Source organism: Barbus barbus (genome assembly GCF_936440315.1).
Source record: "Barbus barbus genome assembly, chromosome: 48".
In the NCBI taxonomy this organism is placed as follows: domain Eukaryota; kingdom Metazoa; phylum Chordata; class Actinopteri; order Cypriniformes; family Cyprinidae; genus Barbus; species Barbus barbus.
Genome location: NC_136726.1, coordinates 21,307,494 through 21,321,770, shown reverse-complemented (window position 1 = coordinate 21,321,770; position 14,277 = coordinate 21,307,494). Strand labels below are relative to the sequence as shown.

The 14,277-nt window shown below is 34.9% G+C and overlaps 1 protein-coding gene across 4 annotated transcripts in view; it reads left to right on the top strand.

Moving 5' to 3' along the window:
• neo1b (neogenin 1b) overlaps positions 1-14,277 on the top strand; it is a 125,667-nt gene that overhangs the window by 108,467 nt on the left and 2,923 nt on the right. For 2 of the 4 annotated variants that reach the window (XM_079412621.1, XM_079412619.1), the window contains exons 15-28: positions 1,787-1,981; positions 2,064-2,159; positions 4,010-4,185; positions 4,752-4,890; positions 5,659-5,766; positions 5,988-6,182; positions 6,265-6,297; positions 7,001-7,060; positions 7,146-7,284; positions 8,223-8,431; positions 8,524-8,616; positions 9,600-9,752; positions 11,810-12,058; positions 12,162-12,265. In XM_079412621.1, coding sequence (XP_079268747.1) covers positions 1,787-1,981; positions 2,064-2,159; positions 4,010-4,185; positions 4,752-4,890; positions 5,659-5,766; positions 5,988-6,182; positions 6,265-6,297; positions 7,001-7,060; positions 7,146-7,284; positions 8,223-8,431; positions 8,524-8,616; positions 9,600-9,752; positions 11,810-12,058; positions 12,162-12,265 — 1,949 coding nt within the window. Of the gene's footprint in view, positions 1-1,786; positions 1,982-2,063; positions 2,160-3,952; positions 4,186-4,751; positions 4,891-5,658; positions 5,767-5,987; positions 6,183-6,264; positions 6,298-7,000; positions 7,061-7,145; positions 7,285-8,222; positions 8,432-8,523; positions 8,617-9,599; positions 9,753-11,809; positions 12,059-12,161; positions 12,266-14,277 lie in introns of all 4 variants that reach the window. The other 2 variants (XM_079412620.1, XM_079412618.1) reach the window with 1 other exon arrangement.

Here is a 14,277-nt window from a genome sequence, read left to right as displayed (position 1 = left end):
ATTCTGAGAACATTAATTTAATCACAAAATAAACTGAAAAATTATAGTAAATTATGATTTGTATGAAAATATTAAGTCCTTTTGAGGACCATTACAGCCTTTTCTGGGCCATTATTTATATGACCATTTTTTGCTTTTTGTCAAGAACATTCTGGGTCATTTCAATCCAAAATGAAGAGGAAAATAATAATAAATTATATTGTTTATTTAAAAAAAAAAGAAAAAAAAAGTCTATTTTAAGGCCATGCTTGGGCCATTATTTTTAGGGCCATTTTTTGTATTTTATCAAGAACATTCTGGGTCCTTCATTTCACCCAAAATGATGAGGAAACTAATTATAAATTATATTATATATATATATATATATATATATATATATATATATATATATATATATATATATATATATATATATTATAAAGACATTAAGTCAATTTGAGAACCATTATGCCCATTTTTAGGGCTATTTTTGCATGTTGACCTTTATTTTCATGACAATTAAGCACATATTGCCTCTAATTATGTTACTGTAATAGGAAAAAATGTTGTGCAGTTTAAGTGCAGTTGTTTTTATTATACGTCATGGTATAATTTATTGTATTCATTATATTTATTGATTATTTAAATAAATAGTGTGAGTTGCATGTAATCATCAGAATTTAATGGGGAAAATGAATTCAAAAATACTACTACTAATAATAATGGTCTTAAAAATAGTTTATTAATTAAAATAAAAAATAATTAAAATTTATTTTAAATTATAAAATAATTTATTATTACTATTATGAGGACCCAGACATTTCCTTTTGAAATTCAGCCAGTAATTGAAAGTCATGTTTCTGTGTTGAAGGGAGCTGCTGGTTTGTTGCGAGAGGAACATTTATAGTGCATTTTCCCTTCCGTCCTCATCAAAGAGCAGCAGGAACTCTGAAATTAAGGGAACAAACAGACACGGAGGCATTTCAGCCGATTTAGACGACTAAGTTGGATTAATAGCTCGTATTTTCAGTGGCAATTGGACGTATGGAAGGACCCCGGCACTGTGTGTGTGTGTGTGTGTGTGTGTGCGTTCAATCCCTCTTTGGGCTCATTTCCATCTGCTAAAATGGGAAAGGCTCTGTGACAGCCAGACCAAAGCATCTCTCTCAAGCTCTAATGCCTCCGCTTCATCCGCTCCTACTTGAATTAGCCCCACAAATAGGCCAGTGGTTGAAATAATGAGTCAATTTAATGACTCTAAATCCAAAAGGTTTTGTCGGAAATTAGCAGCGTTGCCTTATAAATCAGAGCAGGCATTAGCACTGGCCCCTAAGATAAATTCAAATTGCGTTTCGCTAATAAAACGATGCTATCCGTGGATCTGTTTACACAAGTTTTGCTTTTAAGTTTGGCCAAAACAAATACGAATGGATTTCTCTGCTCTTACAGCAGTTAGCTCTAACTATGCGCTAATGAATCTGTGCTTAAAAGCTGCTATTTACACTCGACCTAAGCTCCAGTGCTGTAAACATTCATTTCATGCTTTATTTTGAATTGTTTTCTGACAGTCCTCTCAGGGTGTTTTCACATCTGTCTTGTTTGGTTGGATTGAATCGAACTCAAGTTCGTTTCCCCTCTTGGTGCGGATCTTTTGGGCAGGTGTGAATACAGCAATCGCACTCAGGTGCGGACCAAAACGCACCGAGACCCAGTTGAAGAGGTGGCCTCGGTCCGCTTCCAAATATCTAATTATTTACAATATCAAAATTGCCAAAGATGAGCATGTTCTAGTTTGTGTGTGTTACAGAGTCTCAGGTTCCAGGAGTGCCGAGTTCTCTTCATGTCCGTCCTCTGGTGAACCGAATCGTGGTGAGCTGGACTCCTCCAGAAAACCAGGACATTTTAGTGCGAGGTTATAAGATCGGATACGGAATCGGCAGCCCTCATGCCCACACGGTCACTCTGGATTACAAGCAGCGTTTCTACAGCATCGATAACCTCGGTGGGTGTAATGCCACAAACAGTCAGTCTTAAGTTGACATTAGGTGTGTTTACAGACTTTTTATTCACGTTTTCCACTCCAGATCCCAGTTCCCATTACGTCATCACCCTCAAGGCGTTCAACAACATGGGTGAAGGCGTTCCCATCTACAACAGCGCCACGACGAGACCTCAGTCCGGTAAGATACACTAACACACGGACTATATGATATTTGGAGGTATGGCAGCTTTCGCAGGTCCATTCAGACGGGATCAGAAGACAAAAATACACACTTCATGTTATTTTGAAGCATATATGTGACCCTGGAGCACAAAACCAGTCTTAAGTCGCTGGGGTATATTTGTAGCAATAGCCAACAATACATTGTATGGGTCAAAATTATACATTTTTCTTTTATGCCAAAAATCATTAGGATATTAAGTAAAGATCATGTTTTATGAAGATATTTTGTAAATTTCCTACCATAAATATATCAAAACTTAATTTTTGATTAGTAATATGCATTGCTAAGAACTTCATTTGAACAACTTTAAAGGCAATTTTCTCAATATTTAGATTTTTTTGTACCCTCAAAGATTCCAGATTTTCAAATAGTTGTATCTCAGCCAAATATTATCCAAACCATACATCAGTGGAAAGCTTATTTATTCATATTTCAGATGGTGTATAAATCTCAAATTCAAAAAATTGACCCTTATGACTGGTTTTGTGGTCCAGGGTCACATATAACATGTGTCTCTCTTATATCTAGCATCAGACATGTTTGTGTTTGTGCACTAGAAATGAAGCGTGGTGTAAATCAGTAACACGTCAGGCTCTAGAAGTCAGTCTGAAGTTGTTTTGTAGTAAACTACAATCTCTTCCTCGCTCGTGTGTGTGTGTGTTAAATGTGAGGTGACAGATACCGCACATCCGTCTGCCCCCCCTCAGTTCTGGGACACACATCCAAACCTACAGGTGTGATGTGCGCTCGCGTGTCTCTTTCACTGGCTTTACATCAGAAGTCTCAGTCAGCCGAACGCTGCTGTTAGAGGTTTCCAGACCCCCTGCCGTCCTGTCAGGTCGAGATTCACGTCAGATCCCACTCTGTAGGCCTCACATAACTTTTCTGACAGACCCCAAGTCTCGAGTTTCCGAAGCTAGAGCACGAAATGAGCCAGAAATGAGTTGAGGATAAAAGTTAGCTTGATTGCTACAATCATTTATAGCTGTTTTCTGCTGAGCCTCCGTTTTCTGTTGTTGTTGACGACAACAAAATCAGTGGATATTTTCAAAGAAAAATCAATAGCAATTCCAGGTGAATCTTAATTAAATGTTCAGAGCTCTATTGATCAGCAACATGCTGTTAATTACAGGATCATTTGGATTTGCCCCTCTTAAATGAGCAAAAAACACTCTAATAGGACAGATAATTATTATTATTATATTATTTATTAGTTTTAAAATTATTATTATAATATCATTAAATACTATTATAAAAAACATTGTATTTAACAGTAGAATAATATTATTGCAATAGTAATATATTTTATATTTTTTGTATTTTTATAAATCAAATAAAGTACAAAATATTTTGAATAATAATAATAATTATTAAACACTGTTTAATATTTCTTTTTAAATACTATTATATACTTTTATATACTATTTTTTATTATTTTACAGTATAGTAGTATTGTGATAGTGTCTTTTTGTTTTTTCTTGTCTTTTAATATTGTGATATTTTGAATAATAATAGTTGTATATAATTAATTATAATGTTTTTTGCATATATATTGTTTTAAATTAAAAATGGAGCTTTTTAATTCTAATAATTTCTCTCTTTTTCTTTTTCATTCATTTTTCCTCTCTCACTCGTCCACCATTGAACCATTTTATGTTGTCTAACCCTGATCAATCCTTCCATATTTTTTAAACCCATGTGATTTTGTTGTTGTTTTTTTTGTTCTCCATTTATCACGATGCTGTCAGACCCCATAGACCCTGATATTGATTTCTATGAACTCTTTAATAACCCATACACCCCAGCACCCGACCCCACACCCATGCTGCCCCCGGTGGGCGTTCAGGCCACCGTCCTCAGCCACGACACCGTCAAAGTCAGCTGGGCCGATAACTCACTCGCCAAGAACCAGAAGATCACCGACTCCAGATATTACACCATCCGCTGGAAGACCAACATCCCCGCCAACACCAAATACAAGGTATCCACCGACTCTTTGGAGCGATGTTTCATAATATTGATTTATTAGGTGTTCAAAACGACTTTATTTCATCACTTAAACCGATGTTCTGAAGAGGACTAACTAAAACTAAAGTCATAGAACTGTATTTGCTTGAAGTAAATTAAACATTAATCAAAGTAAAATGGAAAATAAATGAAACTTATTTCAGCCAGTTGCCAAGACAGCATTTGTCATTTTCATTTAATTTGCTAAAATAACTCAAACTGAAATAGAATACTATTAAATAAATAAATATATAGACAGTTAAAAAAATACAAAAACACAAGAAAATTACTAAAACTTTTAGTCAAAGCTATAATAGTAGCTCAAGGATACTAAAATAACACTGATTCTGTATTTCAGTTCCGTGCTTGGAGCGCTCTCTAGTGTTCACTCTCTCAGAATGCATTAAAAACCTGTTTGGAATGGAATACTAGTGTACTGCTTACTGCATAGTATATACTATATATTTTTTAAAAGTCATGTGTTACAATATGCGTTGATCAGCTTTTTTTAATGTGTTTTTTTGTTGCTTGTTTTGTCAGATGGCGAACACCACGTCTCTGTTTCATACGGTAACGGCTCTGAAGCCCAACACGCTTTATGAGTTCTCCGTTATGGTGACCAAGAGCCGCAGGAGCAGTACGTGGAGTATGACGGCCCACGGGACCACCTTTGAGTCCAGTAAGATCACACACACTCGCACACCATTTTACTATTATACAGAAAAAAAAAAAAAATCTATAATATTTTCTCTTTCATTAAAACAACTTAAAAAAAAGAAAATGAATAGCTGTTTAATCTAGTTTTATATCATTAAACATACATGCACCAGTTTTTCCACATAGGTTCCCAATTATGTTATGACTATTGCAAGAGCATTTTATTATGTAATATGTATTTCATAATTTATTATAATTAGTCTGTAAATGTCGACAAAACATGGCTTTTCTCAACCTGTGCACATTTTTTTGTTTGTTTATAATGTCAAAAATTCATGCGATGAAGTACATGAGATTCAAAAACAGATGTTTAGTTTTTAGGATGCATGCAAAATGAGTGCATATTAAATGTCTTATTTGCATTTTGTTCTCAAATTTTTTTTATTGGTTTTTCAGTACAAATCAGATTCAACATTTTCTCGACCCTCATCAGCAAAATCCCTTTACCGTTACATCCATTAATTTCTAAAAGAGCTGAAAATTGACAATTTTATATATATATATATATATATATATATATATATATATATATATATATATGCGTTTAATAAAAATGAATAATAATTAATATATATAATTATTAATAATAACAAACAATAAACAGAACCAAAATAAAAGCATCATCTTTGCATTTTAACATGGTTTTGGGACAGATTGCTATGCCAAAGTTTTTAATAATAGCCTTTTTACAGTATTTCCTTGTATTCTCTGCCTTTAATGTGATTTGTAGTTCCCAGCTCTGCTCCGAAAGATGTGACTGTGATCAGTAAAGAGGGAAATCCTCGAATCATCAACATCAACTGGCAGCCTCCGACTGAAGCCAACGGCAAAATCACAGGTACCCCAAAAACATGTCCCGCTCATATTACACCACAATATGAATTGAAGAATCAATTCTGTTTTGCATTGTTGACATTATTTGCATGACTTAAAACTAATTTTAGACTGACATTCGCCTGATGTACATTATGTACATAACTAGTCGTGCATCCAAACAGAAAAGTAGTTTCACCTCAAAGGATGATTTTCAGACATCTATCAAATCTCTCTGTCTCTCAGGGTACATCATCTACTACAGCACCGATGTGAACGCCGAGGTCCATGATTGGGTCGTGGAGCCCGTGGTGGGAAACAGACTGACCCATCAGATTCAGGGTCTGACGCTGGACACCACATACTACTTCAAGATCCAGGCCAGAAACTCCAAAGGCATGGGACCCATGTCAGACGCGGTGCAGTTCCGCACCCCGAAAGGTAAAGCCTCCACCTCGTTTAGACTCGCCTATTAAAACTTAACTTATGCTCATTAATTCATTCTGTTGGTCTTTGTTTCCAGCTGAACCATCGGACAAAATGTCAAGCGATCAAGGTAATTAAGCATGTTTCTAATGCAGAAGGAAATTAAACAGACACACAACGTTACGTTTTAAATGCATTCATAATTTTGACTAATTATGCCAATCTATTATACATATGATTAGTATACATATTATTCATAAATAATTAAATAATTTTATATAAGATATGTAAAATATTATTTTAATGTTTTAGAAGTTTAATGGTCAAAGCAATTACCAGCCATTAAAAGTTTTGCCATATAAAACTAAAAATGAAATTGATATTAAATGATTTTTTTTAATTAAATAAAATTTTAATTGAATTAAATTAATTTGAATTTCAAGTTAAATATATTCTTGAAATATATAATAATATATAAAAATTCTATATATATATATATATATATATATATATATATATATATATATATGCATTTAATTTAAAACTATAAACATTTATATTTATACATTTTTTATCATTAAATAAAAAGTGTGTATAGATATAATTATTTATACATATATATGTGTGTATTTTATAATAATTTTTAAATATTCATACAATTTATATACAACAACATACATCATTTTGCTAAATATGTTGAATTAAATTTTATATATTTATTTTAATAAGTTACAAAAATAGAATCTATTAATATATTTTAAAAAATACATATAAAACATAATATATAAATATATTCAGTTAAATGAAGTTCTTTGATGCCTTCTTGTCTGTAGGGCTGCAAGTCAAACCCGGTCACCCGACTTTACCGGAGCACGGGATTGGATCAAACATGGGTAACCAGGAAGAGACGCTCTTTAAAGGCAAGCATGTGACTCGTTAAGACCTGCGGTGAAGTAACGCTGTCTCTCTCTCTGTCAGATAAACCAGGCATCACGGGCAGCCAGGAGAATCATATTCTGGTGATCGTGGTGATTGTCTCTGTTGGCGTGTTCACCATCATCGCTGTGGTCGTGGGGGCTGTCCTGTGCACGCGCCGGTCCAACTCCCACCAGAAAAAGTGTGTTCTTCACTCTTCAGTCTTCTTTTAAGCTCACATACACATTTGTATTAAAACAATAAGCAATGAGACATTTGTCCGTCCAGGGATTTTACCAGGAATAATAAGTATTCTTGATTACCTAGAATAATAATTGTTTGACATTTCATAGAGTGCTTAAAAACCTCATAACTGTGGTAAAAGCACTGTAATAAACTACAACAGGAATAAAATATTAAAAGTACAGAAAAAGTCATTTTTGGGATTTTTAGTGATGCATTATCTGACTTAAGTTCATCTCAAAATGCTTGATTGTTGTTGTTCTGTCACAAAGAACCTCCTATTTTAATGTTGTTAAAATATTAAATTACTATGTAAACATTAAAATATCATGAAAATGTGGGACTTTAATGGTATGTTAAAATTTAAATATTTATGTGACATCTTTAAATGTCTGTTTTAGAACTGTTTTATATTTAAAAAATTTAATATATGATTATGCGTTACTAATAGTATATATTTAAAATACAAAACAAATTTGATATTACAAAAATATATTTCAGAACATATCAAAAAGATCATTTTAATGAGATAAAATTAACCAATAAAATGTAACTAAAACAAAGCTAAATTGATTTTTTACGTTTTTATGTCAAATCCATCTCTATGAAATTATTTTAAATTATCATAAATTTAAATTATAGCAATGTATCACATATATAGTATCGAGTAGCATCTACTGTCAGAGTGCCAATATAATCAAACTACCAAACCAAACTTCAGACTATTGACACACTCTTGTTTCAGATATTTGATTTATGATTTTAAAATAGTAAAAAGGATCATTTAGTCATCGGCTAGGTTGTAGGTTAAAAAAAAAACTAAAAAAAACTATGTCTCTTATATTAAATATTCAAGTAATTAGCCAAAAAAATTTAAATATTCACTTGTGTTTTCAGGAAACGTGCTGCCTGTAAGTCCAGCACCAGCTCCCACAAGTACAAGAGCTCATCTAAAGACCTGAAACCTCCTGATCTGTGGATCCATCATGAGCGTCTGGAGCTCAAACCCATGGACAAATCACCCGAGCCCAACCCGGTCATGACAGAGACGCCCATCCCGCGGACCACCCAGAACCCGGCTGTTGAGCCCAGCCATCAGAGACGGGGTGAGAGCAGAGCTCCAGCTTCATCTCGCCTACACCTAACCCAGCAGCCAGGACCGAGTCTGTTTCATAAACACCTTTCTGCATGTGTGCAGGTCACGAGGGGGAGGAGAGCGTGTCCACTTTGGCCGGTCGGAGGGGAGTGAGACCGAAAATGATGATGCCATTCGACTCTCAGCCTTCCCAGCGTAAGTTCACAGAGTTACGAGCTTTATTACAAAGAAAAAGCAAGCAAATAGGGCACATCATTGATTGTCCCATGCCATCTCAGCCTGTCCTGTGCTTTTCACGTTGTGCTGAGTGAAGCGCAGTGCTCGTCTTGTGTCATAGCAGCAAACTAAATCCAAGCCTAGTGAGCTTCTGTCTTAATGCCAATGCTGTGACAAAAAATAGGCAGCAATGTCATGTTGTCTTTATTAGAAATATATAGGGAATAAATGAAAACATATATTTGCATATTGCATATATCCTTCCTAGTCAAAGCAGCCTCATAATACATTAGATCCATTCAAAACGGTGGATGATTTTAGAAAAATCTAATGCATTAAATCTAACAGTTCAATCTAATTTTACTAAATATTTGCATCTGCTTTCTCTTTAATTATGTTTCATAGAGTATCATAGGGCAACATACTGAGAATGTTTTTTATTTTATATTTTATGTACATGTACATATATATAATTATCGTTAAAAAAGTAACAAAATAAAATATTTACCTAAATAAATTTTGCAAATAAAATTTATAAATATAAAAAATATATTATGTAAAATGTATTAAAATTATATAACATTTAATAATTTCATATAAAAATATATATTTTTAAATGAATACATTTCTAATTGTATTAATAAGCTATTGAAACCACTGAAAGCTAAATTACAAAGTTAAATCAATCGTATAACCTTTTTATTCATTACCAACTGTTATTTTATTTTGGATTTATTGTTTTGTTTTCAGAACTATGATTTGAATGTAGTAAAATCAAAACTACAACTATTTATTTATGTAATGCGCACAGTTGCTGCCAATGTAGAGCGCCTCAGATCACTAACTTAAGAGGTTGCGTATCATCTAGAATGCTGCCTTGTTAGGGATGCTGTCTAAGTTTTGGAACAGATGTGTTGTCGTGGTAACTTCACTGTGTGTGTATATGTGTGTGTGTGTCTCAGCTGTGATTAGCGCTCACCCCATCCATTCCCTCGATCATCTTCATCACCATCATCATCACTATCACCTCCCGCCGCGTGGCTACCTTCATCACCAGATCAGCCTGCGAGCGCCTGCCACCCCCAACACATTCTCAGACAGGCCTCCGTCTGCAGGTGAGAGCTCAGTGATGCTGTCAGACACGGATTTATCATGTGCTTTTTACATGGTTCAAAGGATACACATTAAACATTTCACTCAGGTTCTTTGGAAAAAAAAATATCCTCCTGGTTATGCTACTCCACCAACCTCCAGCACAGCATATAGAATACCAAAAATACAAATATTTTTTAAAACACTTGCCAGTAAAATACTGCAACATAACAATACAAACAACAATAAAATCAGAAATGGACTTTAACTGTCAGCGCTCCTAATAGATAGTGTCTGGGGTTCACGCGCCTCAAGGCTACAGCGCTTTACAGAAAGTCAGTGCGTGCTATTTCATAGTGACAATATGACACAATGTTTTTGCTCAAAACTCACTCTATTCTGACCTAATGCAGATATTGTAAATAAACTGATGCATAAATGTATTATGAGACAGTTCGCAGAAGTTTTCCGTCACCGTAATGTGGGAATTTCACGTAATATTAACTGATGGATCGGCAGAGAATTGTCTTTCTGTGAGTCATTAAGAAACTATGGTTCAATTATATTCAAAGAAATATGAGGTAAACGTGTGAATACATAGCCTAATGTGCGCACTTTTGGAGTAAAGTTTGTATGTTGTGTAGCGAAGCACTGATCAAAAATATGGAAGCAAACGCAATTGAATATGTATAGTGTCTCATTATTCTGATCAAAATATCATTAACTCCCGATTGTTTTTGCATTCCTGGCAGAAATGAGAACTATTAGTGTCACTGTAACCAAGTATTTATCATAAATAGTCATCAAATATTGAAGCTATCTAAGTTAAAGGTTAAATCAGAATATTTATTGTAAAAATGTTTTTTAACAGCTGTCAGAAATAATCTATATATTTATTGATTCGTGATATATTTCAAGTTGGGGGGGGGAGGTCAAAACATCCCCCCCTCTGGCTTTCGGTTTGGTACGCATTACAAACTGAACGATTCGATTCGTTGGACTAGTCCTATTACATTTAGAAAATAAAAGAGCTTAAAGTGTGTGGAATATAATGTTCTCAGTGCCACTGCGCTCAACAAGGCAGCCCAAACGCCGTAACAGGCAACGTGCTGTCAGTCCAGTGATGTAACGATAGCGGACGGCCCCACAATAACCTCCCCTTGCTGGCGTGCATCGAAAGACGATGATCTTGTATCGATGATAGCCAGAGATATTGTCAAAAACATCAATTGTTGGCAATATTAAGATATTTTCCATTTCCAATTAATGTAGGCCTGTTACATTCTTATTTTTATTAGGCCTATTATTATTATTATTGAAGTTGTGAAGTTACTTTTATTATTAAATTAAAATTACAGTTAATTTGCCCCACAATAATCAACAAATAACTGACGTGCTGTGAGGATAACAAAAGATTAGGCTACTCAATTAAAATGTAAAAAAAAAAGGTATTTTAAAACAGGTCTATTATACATTGAATTTTAGGCCTTTAAATATTAACACTGCAGTCATCAATAAAAATCAATTAAATAAAAAGCTTTTATTTCAAGCACCGACTTTCAAAAACAACCTGTTTAGCATGAAATATGTTTCTTCTCATTATTTTTCACTGTGTAATATTAGAAATATATAGGGAATAAATGAAAACAGTTAGCTATATATCGTTATCAGCACATGTTGAAGTAGATTCATCTGTCGTCGTTTCTGAGAGAATATGCGTCAGATGCCAAAAGCTCCATTATTTCTCCATCATTCTGTTTTTACTTTCACTTTCTGCATCGTGTATTGACTGAGATTAAGACGTTCACCGGCATAACTCTTGAGCAAAGTTTGCACGGTGCTTATGTGATATCCATTGGCTCGCCTTCATGGTTTAAAACAGAAATATTTCCAACATTGCGACGTAACCAATTACCCCCGTACCGTAATTTTGTGAACCGTTACACCCCTACTATATATATATATATATATATATATATATATATATATATATATATATATATATAATTGTATTGTAGTAATATAGTCATTTCTGTGTGTGTGTGTGTGTGTGTGTGTGTGTGTGTGTGTGTGTGTATAGAATCTATGAGGAATCAGCCTGCACCTGAACCTCCGGTTGCCCCCAGTCAGCCCAGCACTACAACTGAGCTGCAGAAGAAAGAGGCGGGGATCAAAGAGGAAGAGCCGCCGAGCATAAACCCACCGACGGCCCATGTTCGGCCCACACACCCGCTCAAGAGCTTCGCTGTGCCAACTGTCACCGTTTCCACCCATAACCCGCCCACCTATGAGACCGCATTACCCAGCACCCCTCTGCTGGCACAGCCAGGTCTGTTTAAAAAAAAACAAAAAAAAACATGCATACCAAAAAAACACTGTGGTTGATAGTTTCACATGTTGTGGAGCTCATAGCATGTTCGTCTGTGTTTCAGTGCCCGGCGTGAAGACAGCGTCTATCGGGACCCTAAATCGAGTGCGAGCTCCGATGGCAGTAACAGTCCCCAGTGCACCTGACCAATCAGAAACCAGTGCACTGGTACACTGAATTTCAGTATATGCTTCATTATCATGAAAACATCTTATCATGAAAACGTTCACATCAGTGCTATTTTAGTATTATAGTTTATATTAATATTTTGAATTAGCTTTTATTTTTTGTATTTTGTATTTTTTTTCCCTTTTTTTTATGTATTACTAATTTGGTTTATTTTTATTTAAGTTTTAGCTTTAGTACAGTATTTTCCAGTGTGTGTGTGTATATGTATATGTGTGTGTGTGTATGTGTGTATATATATATATATATATATATATATATATATATATATATATATATATATATACGTACGTACGTACAGGTACATCTCAAAAAATTGGAATATCGTGAAAAAGTTCATTTTTTCTTGTAACATTTCAAAAAGTGAAACTTTCATATATTTTAGATTCATTACATGTAAAGTAAAACATTTCAAAAGTTTTTGGTTTTAATTTTGATGATTAGAGCTTACAGCTCATGAAAGTCAAAAATCTGTATCTCAAAATATTAGAATATTTATATTTGAGTTTCAATTAATGACCATCCCTACAGTATAAATTCCGGGTATCTCTTGTTCTTTGAAACCACAATAATGGGGAAGACTGTTGACTTGACAATGATCCAGAAGACTAACATTGACGCCCTCCACAAAGAGGGTAAGTCACAGAGGGTCATTACTGAAAGCTGTGGCTGTTCACAGAGTGCTGTATCAAAGCATATTAAATGTAAAGTTGACTGGAAGGAAGAAATTGGGTAGGAAAAGGTGCACAAGCAACAGGGATGACCACAAGCTTGAGAATACTGTCAAGCAAACCTGATTCAAACACTTGGGAGAGCTTCACAAGGAGTGGACTGAAGCTGGAGTCAGTGCATCAAGAGTCTCCACGCTCAGACCTCTTCAGGAAAAGGGCTACCAAGCCACTTCTGAACCAGAGACAACGTCAGAAGCGTCTTACCTGGGCTGTGGAGAAAAGGAACTGGACTGTTGCTCAGTGCTCCAAAGTCCTCTTTTCAGATGAAAGTAAATTTTGCATGTCATTTGGAAATCAAGGTCCCAGAGTCTGGAGGAAGAGTGGAGAGGCACAGAATCCATGTTGCTTGAAGTCCAGTGTGAAGTTTCCACAGTCAGTGATGATTTGGGCTGCCATGTCGTCTGCTGGTGTTGGTCCACTGTGTTTTCTGAAGTCCACAGTCAACGCAGCCATCTACCAGGAAGTTTTAGAGCACTTCATGCTTCCTTCTGCTGTCAAGCTTTATGGAGATGCTCATTTCATTTTCCAGCAGGACTTGGCAGGGCCAGCAAACTCACCTGACCTGAACCTCATAGAGAATCTATGAGGTATTGTCAAGAGGAAGATGAGAGACACCAGACCCAACAATGCAGATGACCTGAAGGCCGCTATCAAAGTAACCTGGGCTTCCATTACACCTGAGCAGTGCCACAGGCTGATTGCCTCCATGCCACGCCACATTGATGCAGTAATTCATGCAAAAGGAGGCCCAACCAAGTATTGAGTGCATAGAAGCCTGACATTTCTGTTTAAAATATCCTTTTTTTATTGATCTTATGTAATATTCTAATTTTCTGAGACACTGAATTTTGGGTTTTCATTATCTGTAAGCCATAATCATCAAAATTTCAAGAAATAAAGGCTTGGAATATTTCACTCTATCTGTAATGAATCTATATAATATATGGGTTTCACTTTCTGAAATGAGTGACAAAAAATATTGACCTTTTTCATGATATTCTACTTTTTTGAGATGCACCTGTATATTAGGGCTGTGAATCTTTGGGTAATCAGCGAATCGATTCGATTCATAAGGTTTCAATTGGCTACAGTCAATGGTTAAATATTAGGGAAAAAAATAACAATTTTATAGAGGCATCAGTAGTATTGGTGTCAGTGATACTGGCCTTTAGTCATAAAAAAAAGATGTTATTAAACAAATATTAAACATATACTGTCTTTGCTGTTTCTACATTAATTTGAAGATTAAATGTGAAATTATTG